The sequence below is a fragment of the Curcuma longa genome, chromosome 9, assembly GCF_044706935.1.
Source record: "Curcuma longa cultivar G26 ecotype Majalengka, Jawa Barat chromosome 9, ITB_CL_G26_1.1, whole genome shotgun sequence".
Lineage (NCBI taxonomy): Eukaryota > Viridiplantae > Streptophyta > Magnoliopsida > Zingiberales > Zingiberaceae > Curcuma > Curcuma longa.
In genome coordinates this window covers 11,218,375-11,235,883 of record NC_133869.1, presented here as the reverse complement: position 1 = coordinate 11,235,883, position 17,509 = coordinate 11,218,375, and the positions used below count along the sequence as shown (strand labels likewise).

Below are 17,509 nucleotides of genomic sequence, written 5' to 3'. Positions count from 1 at the left end.
GAGTGAAGTAGAAGAGAAGCTTTTGAGTCCTCATGGTCTCTTATCCTAGAGGTGTAATAAAGCTAATCCACTCATACCCTCTTTAGACGAGATCTTAGTTGCGTTAGGACGAGCTAGCTTGGTTCATTTGGTTGGACAAGGGTTGCTTTGCCCATGGATCGAGTCAGGAATGACCCAATACAATCTAGGCTGTGTTGGGCTGACCTAATTCACGAGTTGAGTCGGGTAGGGTAACTCAATCTGTGGATCAAATTAGGCATGACCTAGTGGGGACCAAATGCAATATGTGTTAGATCCGATTTAAACATTTAAAAATAAAAGTGGAAAATATTGATAAAAAAGATATATTTTTGTTTCTAAAAAAATTATTATAGTTTTTTTTTTGTGAATTTTAAAATAGTTAAAATATTTATTTAAAAAAATATTAAGCGGGCCTGTAACTTGGGCTGACTTGGAGCCATTCTAAGAAAACGGGCCGACCGGGTCCGGGCCGTTACCGGCGCGGTCAGCCCGTTCGCTACAAATCGAAAGCAGAGAGCCACATCCGTCGACCCGACGGCGGACCTAGCGATGGGAGAAGTGACCGGCGGCGCGGGCGCCAGCCGTGCGACGGCGAGATGGACTCTCCAGGGAACCACAGCTCTCGTCACCGGAGGAACCAGAGGCATCGGGTGCGTCTCCTCCTCTCCTTTCTCTCTTCCTAATCGCATCCCTCCCTCTTTCCCACTTCCTGACTATTGCTCGGTCCAAAAGGCACGCAGTGGTGGAGGAATTTGCGAGATTGGGGGCGTCGGTGCACACTTGCTCCCGCAAGGAGGACGAGCTCGCTGAGTGCTTGAGCAAATGGGCGGCCCTAGGGTTTCGCGTCACCGGTTCCGTCTGCGATCTCTCCGTCAGGGAGCAGAGAGAGCGTTTGATCCGGGACGTCTCTGCTGCCTTCGACGGCAAGCTCAACATCCTTGTAAGTGCTTGTGATGTTCCAACCTCTAGTGCTTTCCTAAATGGGAAATTAGGGTTTATCTGTAACAATCGAAATAACTACTCATCGAGGGGAAACAATATCTGCATATTGCGCACAAAATTAGGATGAACCCCCATTCACCACACATCTGGTGAATGCATAGAGATTTTGTAGAAACTGTAGTATCTAGTGACACACGATACTCTTCTGATTGCACTAAACCGTGACACCTGATAATACTAAACTACATTATGAAACACTAAACAACAAAATGTGGCATTTGGTAAATGCTGAATCATGAATCATCACACTCGGTTATATAAAATTTTGACATTCAGCCACTCTTAATGAAACACTAATCAGTAAATCTTGACACCTATAACATTGAACTATAGGTCCTATTTAAATGAAACTGTAGTACTAGTCATTGTTGGTTAAGTACTAAACAAAAAATCGCGACATATTAACAATTTTGACGCTTTGTTGCACTAATGTAACACCACAACATATTAAGCTGTGATACATGTTTGCTGTTGGGAAAAATTACTGAAACATACCATGTCACTTGATAATACTGAGATGTGATATCCGAAAAATAAAACAGGAGTATTCTTGATGATTTGGATGCGCTAGGCTTCATCCTTGTTTTATTATGTTCTTGCTGCATTTTTTAAACTGGAAATTTAAAGCTTGATTGTTAAATATAAAGGTAAACAATGCTGGAACAAATGTAAGGAAGCCGACAGTTGACTATAGTGCAGAGGAATTCTCATTGGTCATGGCTACAAACCTTGAGTCAGCTTACCATCTTTGCCAACTTGCACATTCTCTTCTTAAAGCATCTGGGGTAGGAAGTATAGTGTTCATTTCCTCTGTTGCTGGGGTGGTAGCTTTAAATACTGGCTCCGTTTATGCAGCAACCAAAGGTAATGCTTTGTTAACAATTGTGGATACTTCTATGGATTCATTATTTCCATCTGTAACAGGACAAAGTTTATTTTTTATCTCTAAGAGGATTTTTGTATCACTATGTTTCTTTTAGGTGCAATGAATCAAATTACAAAAAACTTGGCCTGTGAATGGGCAAAAGATAACATTAGAGTCAATGCTGTTGCACCATGGTACATCAAGACTTCCTTGGTGGAACATGTAAGTCCCTCCCTCGTCAGTGTTGTGGCTTGTTTAACCTTATTGTTTTCCTAGTAAAGAGCCCTAGAGTATGAAAGACACCTTTGCCACATTATTCTAGAATGGCTTGATTACTTCATGAGTACACAAGGCTCCAAAATTTAAGTTTTTTTGTATCATGGAGGCATGCTTTGACATTATATTCTATCCATAGATAAGTTTTTCGGTCTATACTCCTTAAATTTATTTTCTGAACATATAGTTTAAAATTTTTCAGGATATTTTAAACTATGTGATAGAATTTTATCCTATGGAATGAGACTTGAGCACTACACAGAATAATGTATAATTGAATAGGCTCCTCCATCAGATCCCTAACAGGGATTGTGACTTTTTTACCATATCAATCAATTGTTTTTAAAGTAGAGAATATCAGAGTATGAAAGACATTTAGTTGCCACATTATTCTAGAATGGTTTGACTGCTTGATGAGTACATGAGACTCCAAAATTTCTGTTTTCTATTTTGGAGACATGTGAACGACTATGCATGTCTTGATTGCGCCTCTAGGTGCATAATGAAATGAGGGATACATTATCTATATGGTCTCAGTTGTGTGATTGTTGGGATATCCTTTTTAGTCCCCTTCGATGCTTTGATCTCTGTGTTCCCTCTTGGGACAACCAATTTCTAATGGGTCATTTACTAGGCTGCTCTTCATTCATGTTCTGGGTTAGAGGACAAGGGAGACATGCACTGAATCTAAATGCATTGAATCCTTATCAGTCACAGAATTTAGGGTGGCAATAGGTAGGGTAGTTGCCAAACGTTCTTGCAGTGATAGGGTACTGATCATGTTACCACAATCAGTGATGATTTGGTGCCATCAGAATGGTTCACACACCTAGTTAGCAGAAGCGCCGAACCTCCCTTGGCGCATGGATGTGGTTCTAAACTGTATCCATACCTTACACGTCCCAAGACCACACGATCAAGAGATAGCAAGTTTAGGGATTCCCCAAGTATAGCCTTAGTGAGACCACACAATCAGATTTTGCATAACTTTCTCAGACACATTTCCTATGTAGTCTCAGTTGTGTGATTGTTAGGATATTCTTTTTAGTCCCTTGCAATGTTCCCCGAGTGAGGTCTTGAGAGGAAGGAGTTAGGAAGCTAGTAGAACCTGCAATCGCAGCAACTGTAAGAAGGAAGGTCATGGGTTGCTCTGGCTCGACCACTCCGATGTTTAAGTCAGTCCGAGAGATAGGGAGAAGGAAGGCAGGAAATGAAGAAAAAGTGGAGATGGTGTAAGTGCATACCTCCCTCCTCTGAAGGACCAACCTTATATATGTTCTAAACGGGGAGTCACGTCACATCGTGGCTCCTCTGAAGGACCAACCTTATATGTCTCTAAACGGGGAGTCACGTCACATCGTGGGTAGGGTAGAGGTCCCATCAGCGGTATGGTTTGGTCAGAAGGAATGGGATATTCAGAGCATGTGTCACCTCATTGACTTGCAGTTGAAGGGTCATTTGATGTACGACTGTCAGAGTGTTACCATGATTAATAGTGGTGTCAGGGAGACGTTACTCATAACCGTATGACGAGAGGAGTGGTCTTTAACGAAACAGGGCAATGAGGGTCAAAGGTCCCCGGAATCGGATGTGTGCGGAATTCACAAGGAATTGGGCCACCGAGTCGGATCGGGTTCTCCTGAGGACTCGGCTCGAAAGAAGGCTCGACCCGATTCGGGAGTCGGTACGTAGGAGGACTCGACCCGATTCGAGAGTCGGCTCGAAGGAGGACTCGACCCGATTTGAGAGTCGATCCGGGGAATGATTTAACTTGATTCTAAGCTCGACTCGCGAGGAGGTTCGGATCGGACTTAGGAAGAAGTATCTTTAAGGACCCGGATTCGATCTGCGAGGAGATTTGACTCGGTCACCCACCATAATAGATCGTCTCGGCTCGAGCACACGGGGGGGTTCGGCTCGCTTCGATCTCTTTGAGCCAGACCGAATCTGGTCACATAGAGAGCTCAGTTGTGGTGGGGCTCCGAGTCCCAAATCTCGTCCTATGGGACACTATCGGATTTGATTCACCGAGACCCGTTCTCCGCACCCATAACATTCCCCAACCAATATAATAATGGATCATTTATTAGTCTGCTGATTTAGTTAGTAATGATAAAATAAAATCTAGATGATCTCGTAGGGGATAAGTCCAATAAAGTAGAAGATTTCATATAGCTAACTTCACTATGATTGACATATACATAACATTTGTCTGTCTGATACCTAAAACAATTCTCCTTTGTTTGGGTTTGAGAGTTGTACCCGTTTATAAATACTTAAAACTAATTAAGTCTGTTTAAATAGTCATAAATACTCTAAATATCATGGTTTAAGTCATGCTTTCGAACTATGATTATGTACTCGGTTAGACAGTCATGCTTTGAAGTTTGCTCTCTTCTTCTTTTTTCAGCTTATCGCCGACAAAGATTTCGTCCAAAGGATAGTCGATCGAACGCCACTGGGACGACTCGGAGAGCCGGAGGAAGTATCGTCCCTGGTGGCGTACCTCTGCCTGCCTGCTGCTTCATTCATAACCGGACAGATAATTTCTGTCGATGGAGGAATGACCGTGAACGGCTTTGACTACACAGGTCAGTAGCGATTAACTCGAAGAATTAGTGAACCGGTGGCTCAACCAATATGAACCGGTGAAACTCTTATTTATGTATCCACTTTCGTGTAGTCACCAAACTCCACTTTCCTAGTCAGCTCAACGACAGGTGTCCCCATTTAATTATGTCATCTAGTCAATATTTAAGGTTTGTTGACCTGCACTACTGACACATACCCCGCACTAAGCCCATACACTAATCACCAGGTCAACCAGTCATCCATGAACGACAGGTGTCCCCGTTGAAGTGCCTTTTATGGAGACGTGTGTTAGTTGAAGTTTCCGGATTCGAGTCCTTTTAATAACATATATTTGTTGATTGAGGTGTTGTTGCGATTTGAGTCATTTTAATAATATATATTTGTTGGCTAGGATGTTGTTTCAGATAGTAGGCTCTTATTAACATAGTAGTATTGTACCTTCAAAAAAATTTCTTAGATGGTTTTCTGATATGGGGCCGTTTCGACAATGGAACCGATCACTATAAAAAATTTATCCACTATAATTTGTTGAAGTGTCTTATCTCAAGTGGTAAGTATAGAGACGTGTATTGTCTGAGGTTTCAGATTCGAGTCCTCTTAACAATATGTATTTGTTGACTGAGATGCTGTTGCGATTCGAGTCATCTTAGCAACATGTATTTATTGGTTGAGATGTTGTTTTGGACAGTAGACTCTTATCAACATAGTGATACCATATTTTCAAAAAATCTCTTAGGGGATTTTCTAATATGGGGCACGATGGAGCTGATCACTATAAAAAGTTTATCCATTACAGTTTGTTGAAGTGCCTTATCTCAAGTGGTAAGCATGGAGACATGTGTTGCCTGAGATTTCGAGATTCGAGTCCTCTTAATAACATGTATTTTTGACTGAGGTGCTGTTACGATTTGAGTCATCTTAGCAACATATATTTGTTGGTTGGGATGTTGTTTTGGACAATAGACTCTTATCAACATAGTGGTACTGTACCTCTAAAAAATCTCTTAGGGGGTTTTTTATATGTGGTCGTTTCGACGGTGGGACCGATCATTATAAAAAATTTATCCACTATAATTTTTATCCCTAGGGCATGGTGCCGCATTAGGACATCCAGGTTGTCATCAGGCACCTGCGGTTCGATCTCCAACTACCACGTATTTATAAAAATTTTTCCTTTAAATGGGGAGCGCAATCAAAGGATGTTGAACGTTTGGACTGGTCGCTGTGTGCACTTTCCAATTTATCCTAGTGGTCGGTGGAAAATTTCTATAGGGTCGGATTCGATTTATTCTAGTGGTCGGTGAAAAATTTCTATGGGTCAGATTCTATTTATTTTAATGATCCGGAAAATTTTTATAGGATCAGTCACTCCAAAAGATAATTAATGAGATTAATTAAAATTTATCATTTTTTTAACGACAGGTGTCCCCATTTAATTATGTCATCTAGTCAATATTTAAGGTTTGTTGACCTGCACTAATGACACATACCCCGCACTAAGTCTATACACTAATCACCAGGTCAACCAGTCTTCCATGCTGACCCACCCTCCCTTGGCTTTTGGGAGTTTGATCAATCAATCAATCAATTAGACTAATTAAATGCTGTGCCAGCTAAACTCGTACCTTTCGAAGCTCATTAATCACATCTGAGTGCACGCCATGTCAGACACGTGTCACCGTACCTTCACAGCTTCTCCACGCGCATCACGATGAACCAACCTTCCTTTCCACGCACGCTTCGTGACACATTTTAAAAATATCTTCCCGTGTCCGTCGGCATTTATCTTTTCTTAAAATTTAATTTATGTTACAATATTATTATTAAAATATCCCTTCTTGGCCCTTTCAAGAAAGAATATTATAGTGTAAGGTAGGTGTAAAAATATTTAAGAGAGTAAATAAGAAGATTATAATTCAAATTTTAGTAGAAATTAAATATACGATTCATTAAAATTATCGTTTTAAAAATATGCTCTCATGATATATATATATATATATATCATTATTAAAATATCCCTTATTTATTAATATTTCGATATTAATTTAAGATATCTTGAAAATGTCTAACCATCAGCGGGCCCCAGCAGGTGGAACACGTAAGGTATCCTGATTGGAAATCTCCAACGCTCAGAAAACCACTCTGCGGCGACTGCTTCCGGTGTCGCCTGTTTTCTCTACCACGTGGCCGTGGTTCAGACCACGGGAATTCATTGCACAGAGAGAGTGGAATGATTGACAAAACTTCACTTAGCCCCTCCTAAGATTTTACTGACTTTTTTATTCTCGCCCTATTTGTTTCAAATATTACAGTATTACTTGTCGAAACGTGATATTTTTAATTTTGCGTAGCAAATCCAGGACGTAAACTGTGAATTCTGGAATACTTTGAAGTTAACAGAAGACGGTGATAGAATATGGGGCAGAATGAAATTTTGTCCGGGAGATACGATAAGATACGATTTTCGTGGCGAACGCCACGCGTCCTGAGCGGTGGACGGTCACGATGAGCGGCGCCTCTGCTGACGTCGATAACACCTGTACCTCGTGGAGTCGTGGCGGTCCCCGGGCGGGCGATGGCGACGCGCGGGCAGGGGCATCGTCGAGTCATCTGCCCGCGGCAGGGTCTTTCTGTCGCCCGCCTCGCCCCTTCCCTCTTCCTTTATGAGGCGTCGCCGGGCCTCGCCTCTGTAGATTTGGATCCTGGAGATGGCGGAGATCTGCTGCGACGTGGTGGTGGCCGAAGTGGCGAAGGAGGCCTCGGCGGCCTCCCGCGAGGCCGTGCCGCGCTTTGCGAGGCGGCGTCGGATGGGGATTCGACGGTTAAGGCTCGTCGCCGACGCCGCGGATCAGGCGGCGGAGGCGGGGGGAAAGAGGCGGCGGTTGAGTTGCTCTGGGGAGCCGCCGCGCACGGGGATCGAGCGGCCGGCGTTCGGGGTGATGTCGATTTGCGGCCGGAGTAGAGATATGGAGGACGCCTTCTCCGTCCGTCTTGATTTTGATCGGACGGGACCGACTCGCCATTTCTTCGGCGTCTACGATGGCCATGGCTGCTCCCATGTGAGATCCATCGCGTGCTTGTGTTTTTCTTTTCCGTCTGAGAAATTTAGGGCTTACCGATCTGATGTTTCTGTTCGAAGGTGGCCGGTCTGTGCCGAGATCGGATGCACGAACTGGTGGGAGAGGAGATGGCGAGGCTGGGACCCGGCTCGCCATCCCCGGCGGCGTGGACGGAGTTGATGAAGCGGAGCTTCTCGCTTATGGACTCGTTGGCGGTCGCGCGGCGAGTCGAAGCCGCTGGCGTCGGCTCCAGCGGGGCGAACCCTCGCTGCCGCTGCGAGCTCCGGACCCTGAAATGCGACACCGTCGGGTCTACTGCCGTCGTCGCCGTCGTGGGGCCTTCAAATATCGTCGTGGCCAACTGCGGTGACTCGCGCGCCGTCCTCTGCCGCGGCGGCGCGCCTGTCCCGCTCTCCTCCGATCACAAGGTAACGATAAACCACAGGAAATCGTAGCTTCCTCTTCTGCAGACGAAATTCTCTGTATCGGCGACTGAATCTTTTTCCCTCCTTTCTGGTTCTTGCAGCCAGACAGGCCGGATGAGCTCAGCCGGATCGAGGCCGCCGGTGGCCGCGTCATCTACTGGCAAGGCGCTCGAGTTCTCGGCGTGCTCGCCATGTCTCGAGCCATAGGTAAGCTTCGCCCCAGCTGGCTGGCGAACCTCCATCCTCTCCCCCATCCTCAAAATTAAACCTTCTTTTTCTCCGATGTGGACAGGCGACGGCTACTTAAAGCCCTACGTGACGTCGGAGCCGGAGGTGACGGTGACCGAGCGGAGCGAGGCGGACGAGTTCCTCCTCCTCGCCAGCGACGGACTGTTCGACGTGGTGACCAACGAGATGGCCTGCGACGTGGTCCGCGCGTGCCTCGACCGGGCGAGGGCGCTGAACAGCGACAAGGCGTGCTCCGATGCGGCGACGCTGCTGGCGAAGCTGGCGCTCGCAAGGCACAGCGCCGACAACGTCACCGTCGTCGTCGTCGACCTGAGAGCGCCAGCGAAGTCACTGCAAGAATCAACATGTATCTAGATTTCTTCTCTTTATGTATCATTTAACTGCCTAAATATTGAAAGGAAGATCATGTTCTGTAAATCTGTCTTCTTTTTTTTTCCTTCCCAAGAATCCGATTCTGCCTGCCAACTTTCGATCGATGACTATCCAAACAGAAATCGTGGAAGCTAGCGGCAAGAATGATCATCAGATCAACTCCACGCCTCTTTGATCATTTCTCGCGTTCAGGGTTTAGGGCGCGTCTGAACCTTCTCCAAGTTCACGCGGTAGACCAGATCATCGCCGAAGTCGTCGTCGCCGACCTCCCCCGTTGAAGGCCGCGCGGCCGCGGAGGCGCAAGTGTGAGATGGCGACGTTGGCCAACTCGGGCGGATCCCACCGGAGACTCGTAGGGGAAGTCGAGATTGTCGTCATAGTCCGCCTCTTCGCCTTCCGCCCAGGCGGTGGTGGATTCTTCCCCTCGCGGTGTTTTTTTCGGTGGCACGCCGCCGCGTTTTCTTGGTTAGGGTTGGATCGTCGGTGGTTTCGGCGGATTCCTTTCTCCGGCCTCGATGAGCGAGGCACTGGAGGCGGAGGTGGGATTCCTCTAGAGCGGCGTGGGAACGGTGATTGGGAAGAGGAGGCGGAGGGAGCGGTTGGGATCTGCAAACGACGTCCGAGTCCTCACCGGAGACGGGAAGGCGAAGGCCTTGGTGGTGATCGACTGGAAGGCGGCGGCCATGGCGTTGTCTCTTTCCTTTCTTTCGTGTATCCATTCTTGCCGCAGAACTGAGACGCGAGTTGGTACGCGAGCTGGAACGCGACCTGGGAGGTTCAAACTGTAATTTACTTAAAGATTGAGGTTCAAAATGAAATTTTCTCTGCTTATTTAATAACCATCTGCTCCGGTCTTCCCTCGACTACGTCTCCTCGACGCCGTTTCAACGACGATGGCCTCACTCGCCGCCGCTGCCGTCGCTTCCGCCGCCATCTTCTCTCCTCCCAGTTCCTTCCTCGGCCCTCTTTCTTTCAGGTCGTCTTACGCAGTCACGAGTTCCCTCTCGGTCTCTCGCCGTCTCCCGCACAATCGGAGCGACTTCACTCTGATCGACCAGCGGCGGCGGCTGAGGCCGAAGACCCTGGAGCCGTCTCTCTCCGTGAGGTGCTCCTCCGGTAAGATCCTTCTCCTACGATCCCACCTTCACCGCCGATCGTGCATCTTCCGCTTCATTCTCCCCCTTTTTGTCAGATCGATTTAGGGTTCCCGTATGTTCTGTTCCTAGTTTTGAGATTATATTTTTCTCCGATTGATTCTGCTTTAGGTTTGAGTCCGGAGCTGAAATCGACAATCGATAAGGTTGTGCAATCGCAAAAAGTGGTGCTTTTTATGAAGGGAACCAAAGAATTCCCTCAGTGCGGCTTCTCCGACACTGTGGTGCAGGTGTTGAACTCCCTTAACGTGCCTTTTGAGGCGCTGAACATACTTGAGAACGAAGTGCTACGCCAGGGAATGAAGCAGTACTCAAATTGGCCTACTTTCCCCCAACTCTACATCGACGGAGAGTTCTTTGGTGGCTGTGAGATCGTCGTCGGTAAGACTCCAATCAATGAACTTGAGAACTTGTTGATTTCAGAGTGAATAAAACTCTTACCACATGATCGTATCATAAACACATTTAAGGATAAACAGACACAGTATAGCGATCGCACTAAACAATTATGAGTTCATTCGTTATAAACAAAGAATTCAGAAGTTTCATTCTTTTAGAATTTAGTTGGGAAGACTGGTTGAGCTTACACAATTTGAAACAATGGATCTTTGTTGTGGAACCGATATCATAATTTTATACTGATGGTCTGTTTCTCCTATTTGGGGTTGAAAGAATTTTATCTTATCTAGTTCTAAACAAGGCAATTCAACTCTTCTCTTATTTCGAACATGTTCATACCATCTTTTTTCTCTTCATTTTATTATCTATTGAAGTTGCACATAATAATTTTCAAATACTAGAAATTTTTGTTTTATCATTTTTTGCAACTCCATATATCTCCATCTTAGAATTCTTGTCTTTGCTACATTAAATTTATATGTTGTCATATGCTAGTAATCGTTTTAGAATTTAATAGTGAAGATTGGTTGAACTACACAATTTGAGACAATGGATCCTTGTTGTGGAACCAATATCATAATTTTGTATTGATGGTCTCTCTCCTATTTGGGATTGAAAAATTTTATCTTATCTAGTTCTAAACAAGGCAATTCAACTCTTCTCTTATTTCGAACATGTTCATACCATCGTTTTTTCTCTTCATTTTATTATCTATTGAAGTTGCACATAATAATTTTCGAATACTAGAAATTTTTGTTTTATCATTTTTTGCAACTCCATATATCTCCATCTTAGAATTCTCATCTTTGCTACATTAAATTTATATGTCTTCATATGTTGGTAATCATTTTAGAACAAAATGAACATTAGCCGACTTTGGTACCGTAGTTACGACATATCTCTACATCAAGATAGACAAGAGAGTGTGTACTAAAACTAGAAAGGATAGTCGCTTTGGACATATTTAGTGGTTCACCGTAGTGTCGTCAAAAGTGAATACTCATTTCGCTCCGCTTCAAACTTTTCTAGGCTCTCTTTCTCTCTTTTAGTTGCTAATGTTTTTGGCACCTCGTGTAACAGAATCTTACAAGGTCGGGCAACTGCAAGAGGTATTAGAGAAGGCTTTGCATTCTTGATGTCTATCGAGTTACAGATGCATATCATACCCGTGTTATGTGGTCGTGTTTCGGTTTTTGTCTCCAAAAAATGAATGTTTCTTCTTCGTTGTCAAGTTCTGCTTGTCGTAAATCAGTAACTGGATCATTTTGTGTCTGTGTGGATTACATATTTGATAGGAAAGTGTATTGTGTGATACCTGGAATCAGTTGAACTAATAGTTTGTATGAGATACTTGTTCTGCAGGATATGGTGAATCTATTCGATACAGACTCAAAAGATAGCGATATATCAATTTGCTTTTCGACAAGTTTGATCTTCATGCAGGTATTTACTCATCCATAGATTCTAAAAGGGTCGAAATTGTATAGTCATTTCGAAAAGGTTAACAAGGAATGCTACCATTGAAAGGTAAACAATGAACACATTGAAGGAGAGTCTGCGCTACGGATTTAAGTCGTAGAAATAATCTTTTATAATGCAAAGTAAGATTACGTATAAATATATCATGTAGTTCTATCTTTTCTTGGCATTTCCATTGATGGGAGGTTTATGCATTGAATTATTCTTTTATAGTATATTTTATTATTCTCGAAATCTAATCTACATGAGAAGCTCCATGAGTTAGGTAAGTGCTTTATCAAGTTAGCCATGACTACTAGATTAAGGACTCTACATTTGACACGATCTTATGAACATGTGTTCTCCGACGTTTGACATGATCTTATAAACATAGGTTCTTCGAGTCGCGTAATTTTAAATAGAAAATTTTAGTTTACGTCAATTTTATTCACTTTCTAGTAATATTTAGATTGAAATTTCAAAATCTTCCAAATGTGCTATTTTTTTCCTTTTAAAAATTAATTTTATGCTAAATTTTAAAGTCAATAAATTTATGAAATTACAACGATTCCTAAAAATAGGACTAAGTATTCAGTTAAAATTAAATATAATTAAATTAATTGAAAATCGAATAAATTTTTTTTTAATCAACCAAATCGATCAAATTTTCTAATAAAAATCTAACAAATTGAATCGATATTTTTTTGGTTAATTTAGTTTTCGACTGAATTAATCAAAATTTTTTTAATATTATAAAAATTTTACTAATTAATTAAGAATTTATAAATTTATTTACTTAAAATTTATAAATTATTTTTTTAATTTGATTAATTTGATTTATTCGATTTAATCGAATTTTAAAATCAAAATCGAATCAAATTAACTGATTTAATCAAATTTTTTAAAAAAAATTAATTAAAATTTTAAAATAATCAAATTAAATTTTTTAATTTGATTGGTTCAATCGATTTATTTAATTTAATCAAATTTTTATTCATCCCTATCTAAAAGTCTAGAAAGACTTTTTAAAAGTCCAGGAAGACATTTTTGAACCCTTTGAGAGTAAAATAAAAATTTAGCAAATTTTCAACATGCTACTGAAAATTTTCCAATTCAGATTTCTATTTTAACAATAATTATTTGGAAAAATAAAAATGACCTTTTATTTTCATTATAAAAAAAACAAATTTTCCATTCGAAAAAACATAATTAAAAATTATATTTTTTTATTTCAAAAGTATTATTATTTTAGCATCGTTATAATTATTAATTATAGTTGTTATAATATGAACTAAATTAATTGTTATATATTATAATAACTGATGTAATAATATTCAAGTGATTGTGATTAAATAAAAATAATTTTAAAATAAAAAATATAATTGAGGGTCCTTTTAATATTTTTATTTTAAAAATAAAGTGTTCTTTTTTAATCTTGAAATTTATTGCTTATTGCTGAATCTTTCAAATTTATTTTCTGAAGAAACAAAACTGGAAACAAAAGAAATTCTTATTTTGTAGAAATCATCTCCGTTGTGAAGCCCGATTCAATCGGAGACTCTATCGCCACTTTAAATCCCTGCATTCCAGGAATCCGTCCGGATTCGAAGAAACATTCAAGCTGGCGCTGGAATCGCTTCCGCTACATGTTCGCGAAAGGATCTTCCCCTTTTGGCTCTTTATTTACTGCCAAAATCTCCAGTTTGGGTGCTGGAAGCGCTCGAAACGACCTCGTTATAGAATCTGAGCTGTTGCTGCGGGTGCATTTTGCTACTCATGGTTCGTGAATTTATTCCCAGAGGATAAAGTTGGTATCTTGACAACCTAATGCGCTCTTGAATCTTGATCGCCTCCTCCTATATCATCCTGCCCGGTTCAGAGCGCAGTGGGAGGCTTCTAAATCTTCGCCTGGTAAGCCAGCCGCCAATCGAGGCTTCCTTTATCTGTTTCTGATCTTTTTGTTATTCGATTTGGAGTTTTGATTCCGCATTGCTTTTGAGATATCTGGTAGTGTATACCTAAGAGGAAGGCTTCTACATTTGGGGATAGATTTACAGTGAAAGTTCCCTATTTTTTGATCAAGAATTTCATGTGTTGTTTATTCAATCTTTAGCATGAACAGCTAACAATTCAACCTGCATGCCCTGCTCTTTCATCTTCTAGCAGTCCTTGATTAATGAATGAAAATGTTTAGGGTTTAGGGTTTAGGGTGAACAATGAAATGAGTCCAAGTGAATCAATTGAGGGGAGCGAGGGCACTTCTTCGATAGATTTGCAGTGAAAGTTCCCTATTTTTTTGGTTATTCAATCTTTAGCATGAACAGCTAACAATTCAACCTGCATGTCCTGCTCTTTCATCTTCTAGCAGTTCTTGATTAATGAATGAAAATGTTTAGGGTTTAGGATTTAGGGTTTAGAGTGAACAATGAAATGAGTCCAGGTGAATCAATTGATGGGAGTGAGGGCACTTCTTTGATAGATTTGCAGTGAAAGTTCCCTTTTTTTTTTATCAAGAACTTATGTTGTTTATACAATCTTTAGCATGAACAGCTAACAATTCAACCTGCATGCCCTGATCTTTCATCTTCTTGCAGTCCTTGATTAATGAATGAAAATGTTTAGGGTTTAGGGTGAACAGTGAAATGAGTCCAAGTGAATCAGTTGAGGGGAGCAAGGGCACTTTGAAAGAAACCTTTTGCAGGCTCTTTGCAGGCCTGTGATGACCTGATTTGTTTGATGAGCATTGATAGAAACCTTGAACACATTTTCCTAATAAATTTCTGTGTTTAGATGAGCTTATGTTCTATTCCCAATCTTCTTTATTTAGGCATTTCTTCGATGATCAAAATTAAGTGAGAATTGTTTGTGCCATCTATTGACTATCATTTTAACACTTCAGCTTGTGTCTTGAGATTGTTTGTGAGATATGGATGGAGCTGATGATAGGTACACAAAAGATGGGACGACAGATATCCATGGCAAGCCGGCTTTAAAAAAGAATACCGGCAACTGGAAAGCTTGCCCTTATATTCTTGGTATGCTCGAGGGACCTAATAGTTAGCTACATATCGAAGATTTTTTTTTCTGGTTTTATGCATCCATTTAAATTACAATTCTCTTCACAGTTAATGAATGCTGCGAAAGGTTAGCATATTATGGGATGGGCACAAATTTAGTTAACTTTATGAAAGATCGTCTCAACCAAGGGAATGCTGAAGCTGCAAATAATATCACTAACTGGTCTGGCACATGCTATGCTACGCCACTGCTTGGGGCTTTCCTTGCCGATGCCTACTTGGGAAGATATTGGACAATCTTTACTTTCATGATAGTTTACATCTCCGTAAGATCCACTTTGGCACCTGTTTCATATTCTTATTATTTTTTCGATCATTTCAAATTTGCAACAACTAATGTTGTTTATGTTTACAGGGCATGACACTTTTAACAATGACAGCATCTGTGAAAGGTCTTGAACCTACTTGCCATGACGGTGTCTGTCATCCGACAAATTTTCAAAAAGGAATGGTCTTTCTATCGCTTTACCTCGTTGCTTTGGGCACTGGAGGAATCAAGCCTTGTGTGTCTTCTTTTGGGGCTGACCAATTTGATGAATCGGATGAATCAGAAAGGAAAAACAAGACCTCCTTCTTCAATTGGTTTTACTTCTCCATCAACGTCGGGGCTTTAATTGCTTCTTCTGTGCTAGTCTACATACAAAACAATGTAGGATGGGGTTGGGGCTTTGGTGTGCCGACGGTGGCAATGGCGATCGCAGTTGTAACCTTCTTTTCAGGCACTCGATTGTACAGGCATCAGAAACCTGGAGGAAGCCCAATCACTCGTATTCTTCAGGTTGCGGTTGCATCTTTGAGAAAATCTGGAGCAAAGGTACCTGCTGACAAGTCTCTTCTATATGAAGTCTCTGAAAAGGAATCTGTGATACAAGGTAGCCGTAAGCTCGAATATACCGATGGATTCAAGTAAGTTCGCACAAACTCTTTGTTGAATTTCTTGTTGAGTAGCTTTTATTAATGCTGTAACAAGTTGAGCTGAGTTTTAGTAAATAACTAAACAAACATGATAATGATCAATCCTCAAACAGATTTATAAACAAGTCTAACTCATGAATTGGTTGCGAGCTTTATTCATCAATAATGTTACTTTGAGTTTCATTCAGGTTCCTTGATAAGGCTGCAGTCCTCACTCAAGACGACAAGAACCATTTCGACTCTTGGAGATTATGCACTGTCACCCAAGTCGAGGAGTTGAAGAGTATACTGAGGCTTCTTCCGATATGGGCAAGTGGCATTGTGTTCTCGGCGGTCTATAGCCAGATGGGAACCATGTTTGTACTCCAAGGCAACACTCTAGACCCCCACATCGGCCCCAACTTCAAGCTCCCTGCAGCATCACTCTCCATATTTGATTGTATCAGTGTGATCATCTGGGTTCCTGTCTACGACCGCATCATCGTGCCAGTTGCTCGCAAGTTCACTGGCAACCAACGGGGCTTCACTCACTTAACTCGGATGGGCATAGGGCTCCTCATATCTGTCTTCTCCATGCTTGCTGCAGGAATTCTGGAAGTTGTGAGACTCCGTGTGGTTGCGAGTCATGACATGTATGATTCTGATGGCTACATTCCGTTATCGATATTCTGGCAGGTCCCCCAGTACTTCATTGTGGGTGCAGCTGAGGTTTTCAAATCTGTTGGACAACTGGAGTTCTTCTATGATCAGGCACCCGATGCCATGAGGAGCTTGTGCTCCGCACTCGCGCTCACCACCGTGGCACTCGGCAATTACTTGAGTACTGTGCTCGTCATACTAGTCACAAAGATCACTACAAAGGATGGGAAACTTGGATGGATTCCGGAGAACCTCAACAGAGGCCAACTTGATTACTTCTTCTGGTTGTTGGCAATCCTCTCCTTGGTGAATTTTGCGGTATACCTCCTTATCGCAAAGTGGTACACCTACAAGAAGACAACAGATGTCGAGATTGAGCTAGTTTGATTCAATCATAATAATGTGTAGGAATATTAGGAGTAAACGAGATCGAAGTGTGTGTTCATTTCTTCTATGTTTTCTTATTCTAGAGACTACTACTTTCGGTTTTCTTGCGCTTGTGTAAATTTGTTAAGTTACTAGCAGAAGTTAGATCATTGCAAGTAGCATTCGAATTGTTTTTGGTTAAAATGAAAGTATCTTGATCTTTTATTTTCGCGTGGCATTTTGGGTGGCGATCTATTCGATATCTTGTATGCTCAAGAGTTCACTTGCATCTTCTTGGCTTATAGCAAAGGGTATATTTCTCAAATGCTTGTACAAGTCGAATGAGATGACTCTTTACTCGATGGCTTCATTTGTCGAACTATCCTCCTTCCTTTGATCTTTCCTTCTTTCTCTACTCGCTTTGTTACTAACTTTGCTTGGCTCGGTGTTTACTTGTGAAGAATGTTATCATTTGCTTAAACTCTTTGCTATATTATGAAGATTGAAGATGATATCTGAAGAGGTACCATTAGAACCTCTTATGCAATCAACAAAGTATATTGGACAAAATTAAGATAGTCAATTGTAACTTCTCGATTTACTACCTTACAAATGATTGTGGGACTGATCATGTGGGGCC

The 17,509-nt window shown here is 41.8% G+C and overlaps 4 protein-coding genes across 6 annotated transcripts; all 4 read left to right on the top strand.

The window, feature by feature from the left end:
* The first annotated feature begins 565 nt into the window (after nucleotides 1-565).
* Nucleotides 566-5,052, top strand: LOC141835139 (tropinone reductase homolog At5g06060-like). 3 transcript variants are annotated; one of them, XM_074722563.1, is made up of 6 exons: nucleotides 566-671; nucleotides 754-961; nucleotides 1,671-1,887; nucleotides 2,004-2,110; nucleotides 4,575-4,755; nucleotides 4,848-5,052. In XM_074722563.1, exons 1-6 carry the CDS (start codon nucleotides 571-573, stop codon nucleotides 4,943-4,945), a joined length of 912 nt encoding a protein of 303 aa, XP_074578664.1. In that variant the 5' UTR covers nucleotides 566-570; the 3' UTR covers nucleotides 4,946-5,052. The 3 variants fall into 3 exon arrangements, with proteins under 3 accessions (XP_074578664.1, XP_074578666.1, XP_074578665.1); XM_074722565.1 differs by lacking the exon at nucleotides 2,004-2,110 and having other exon boundaries at nucleotides 4,848-4,904; XM_074722564.1 differs by lacking the exon at nucleotides 2,004-2,110 and having other exon boundaries at nucleotides 4,575-5,052.
* A 2,300-nt stretch (nucleotides 5,053-7,352) lies between these two features.
* On the top strand, nucleotides 7,353-8,906 carry LOC141835137 (putative protein phosphatase 2C 68). The gene is made up of 4 exons (XM_074722562.1): nucleotides 7,353-7,815; nucleotides 7,896-8,243; nucleotides 8,342-8,447; nucleotides 8,533-8,906. Exons 1-4 carry the CDS (start codon nucleotides 7,465-7,467, stop codon nucleotides 8,841-8,843), a joined length of 1,116 nt encoding a protein of 371 aa, XP_074578663.1. The 5' UTR covers nucleotides 7,353-7,464; the 3' UTR covers nucleotides 8,844-8,906.
* Nucleotides 8,907-9,720: 814 nt separating this feature from the next.
* LOC141835140 (uncharacterized) lies at nucleotides 9,721-11,693 on the top strand. The gene is made up of 3 exons (XM_074722566.1): nucleotides 9,721-9,977; nucleotides 10,127-10,396; nucleotides 11,495-11,693. Exons 1-3 carry the CDS (start codon nucleotides 9,755-9,757, stop codon nucleotides 11,548-11,550), a joined length of 549 nt encoding a protein of 182 aa, XP_074578667.1. The 5' UTR covers nucleotides 9,721-9,754; the 3' UTR covers nucleotides 11,551-11,693.
* Nucleotides 11,694-14,798: 3,105 nt separating this feature from the next.
* On the top strand, nucleotides 14,799-16,890 carry LOC141835150 (protein NRT1/ PTR FAMILY 8.1-like). Its single transcript, XM_074722581.1, has 4 exons — nucleotides 14,799-14,907; nucleotides 14,998-15,215; nucleotides 15,305-15,855; nucleotides 16,053-16,890. The coding sequence occupies exons 1-4, from the start codon at nucleotides 14,799-14,801 to the stop codon at nucleotides 16,888-16,890; spliced, it is 1,716 nt and encodes a 571-aa protein (XP_074578682.1).
* The last annotated feature ends 619 nt before the right edge of the window (nucleotides 16,891-17,509 follow it).

What these genes read in the sequence shown, in the direction of transcription:
- LOC141835139 (XM_074722563.1), top strand. Translation starts at nt 571, where the DNA reads ATGGGAGAAGTGACCGGCGGCGCGGGCGCCAGCCGTGCGACGGCGAGA. An exon ending in CGTTTATGCAGCAACCAAAG is followed by an intron (nt 1,888 to 2,003) that starts GTAATGCTTTGT and finishes TGTTTCTTTTAG; the next exon opens with GTGCAATGAATCAAATTACA. An exon ending in AGACTTCCTTGGTGGAACAT is followed by an intron (nt 2,111 to 4,574) that starts GTAAGTCCCTCC and finishes TTCTTTTTTCAG; the next exon opens with CTTATCGCCGACAAAGATTT.
- LOC141835137 (XM_074722562.1), top strand. Translation starts at nt 7,465, where the DNA reads ATGGCGGAGATCTGCTGCGACGTGGTGGTGGCCGAAGTGGCGAAGGAG. An exon ending in CGCTCTCCTCCGATCACAAG is followed by an intron (nt 8,244 to 8,341) that starts GTAACGATAAAC and finishes TGGTTCTTGCAG; the next exon opens with CCAGACAGGCCGGATGAGCT. An exon ending in CGCCATGTCTCGAGCCATAG is followed by an intron (nt 8,448 to 8,532) that starts GTAAGCTTCGCC and finishes CGATGTGGACAG; the next exon opens with GCGACGGCTACTTAAAGCCC.
- LOC141835140 (XM_074722566.1), top strand. Translation starts at nt 9,755, where the DNA reads ATGGCCTCACTCGCCGCCGCTGCCGTCGCTTCCGCCGCCATCTTCTCT. An exon ending in CTCCGTGAGGTGCTCCTCCG is followed by an intron (nt 9,978 to 10,126) that starts GTAAGATCCTTC and finishes ATTCTGCTTTAG; the next exon opens with GTTTGAGTCCGGAGCTGAAA. An exon ending in TGGCTGTGAGATCGTCGTCG is followed by an intron (nt 10,397 to 11,494) that starts GTAAGACTCCAA and finishes CTCGTGTAACAG; the next exon opens with AATCTTACAAGGTCGGGCAA.
- LOC141835150 (XM_074722581.1), top strand. Translation starts at nt 14,799, where the DNA reads ATGGATGGAGCTGATGATAGGTACACAAAAGATGGGACGACAGATATC. An exon ending in AGCTTGCCCTTATATTCTTG is followed by an intron (nt 14,908 to 14,997) that starts GTATGCTCGAGG and finishes TTCTCTTCACAG; the next exon opens with TTAATGAATGCTGCGAAAGG. An exon ending in GAATATACCGATGGATTCAA is followed by an intron (nt 15,856 to 16,052) that starts GTAAGTTCGCAC and finishes AGTTTCATTCAG; the next exon opens with GTTCCTTGATAAGGCTGCAG.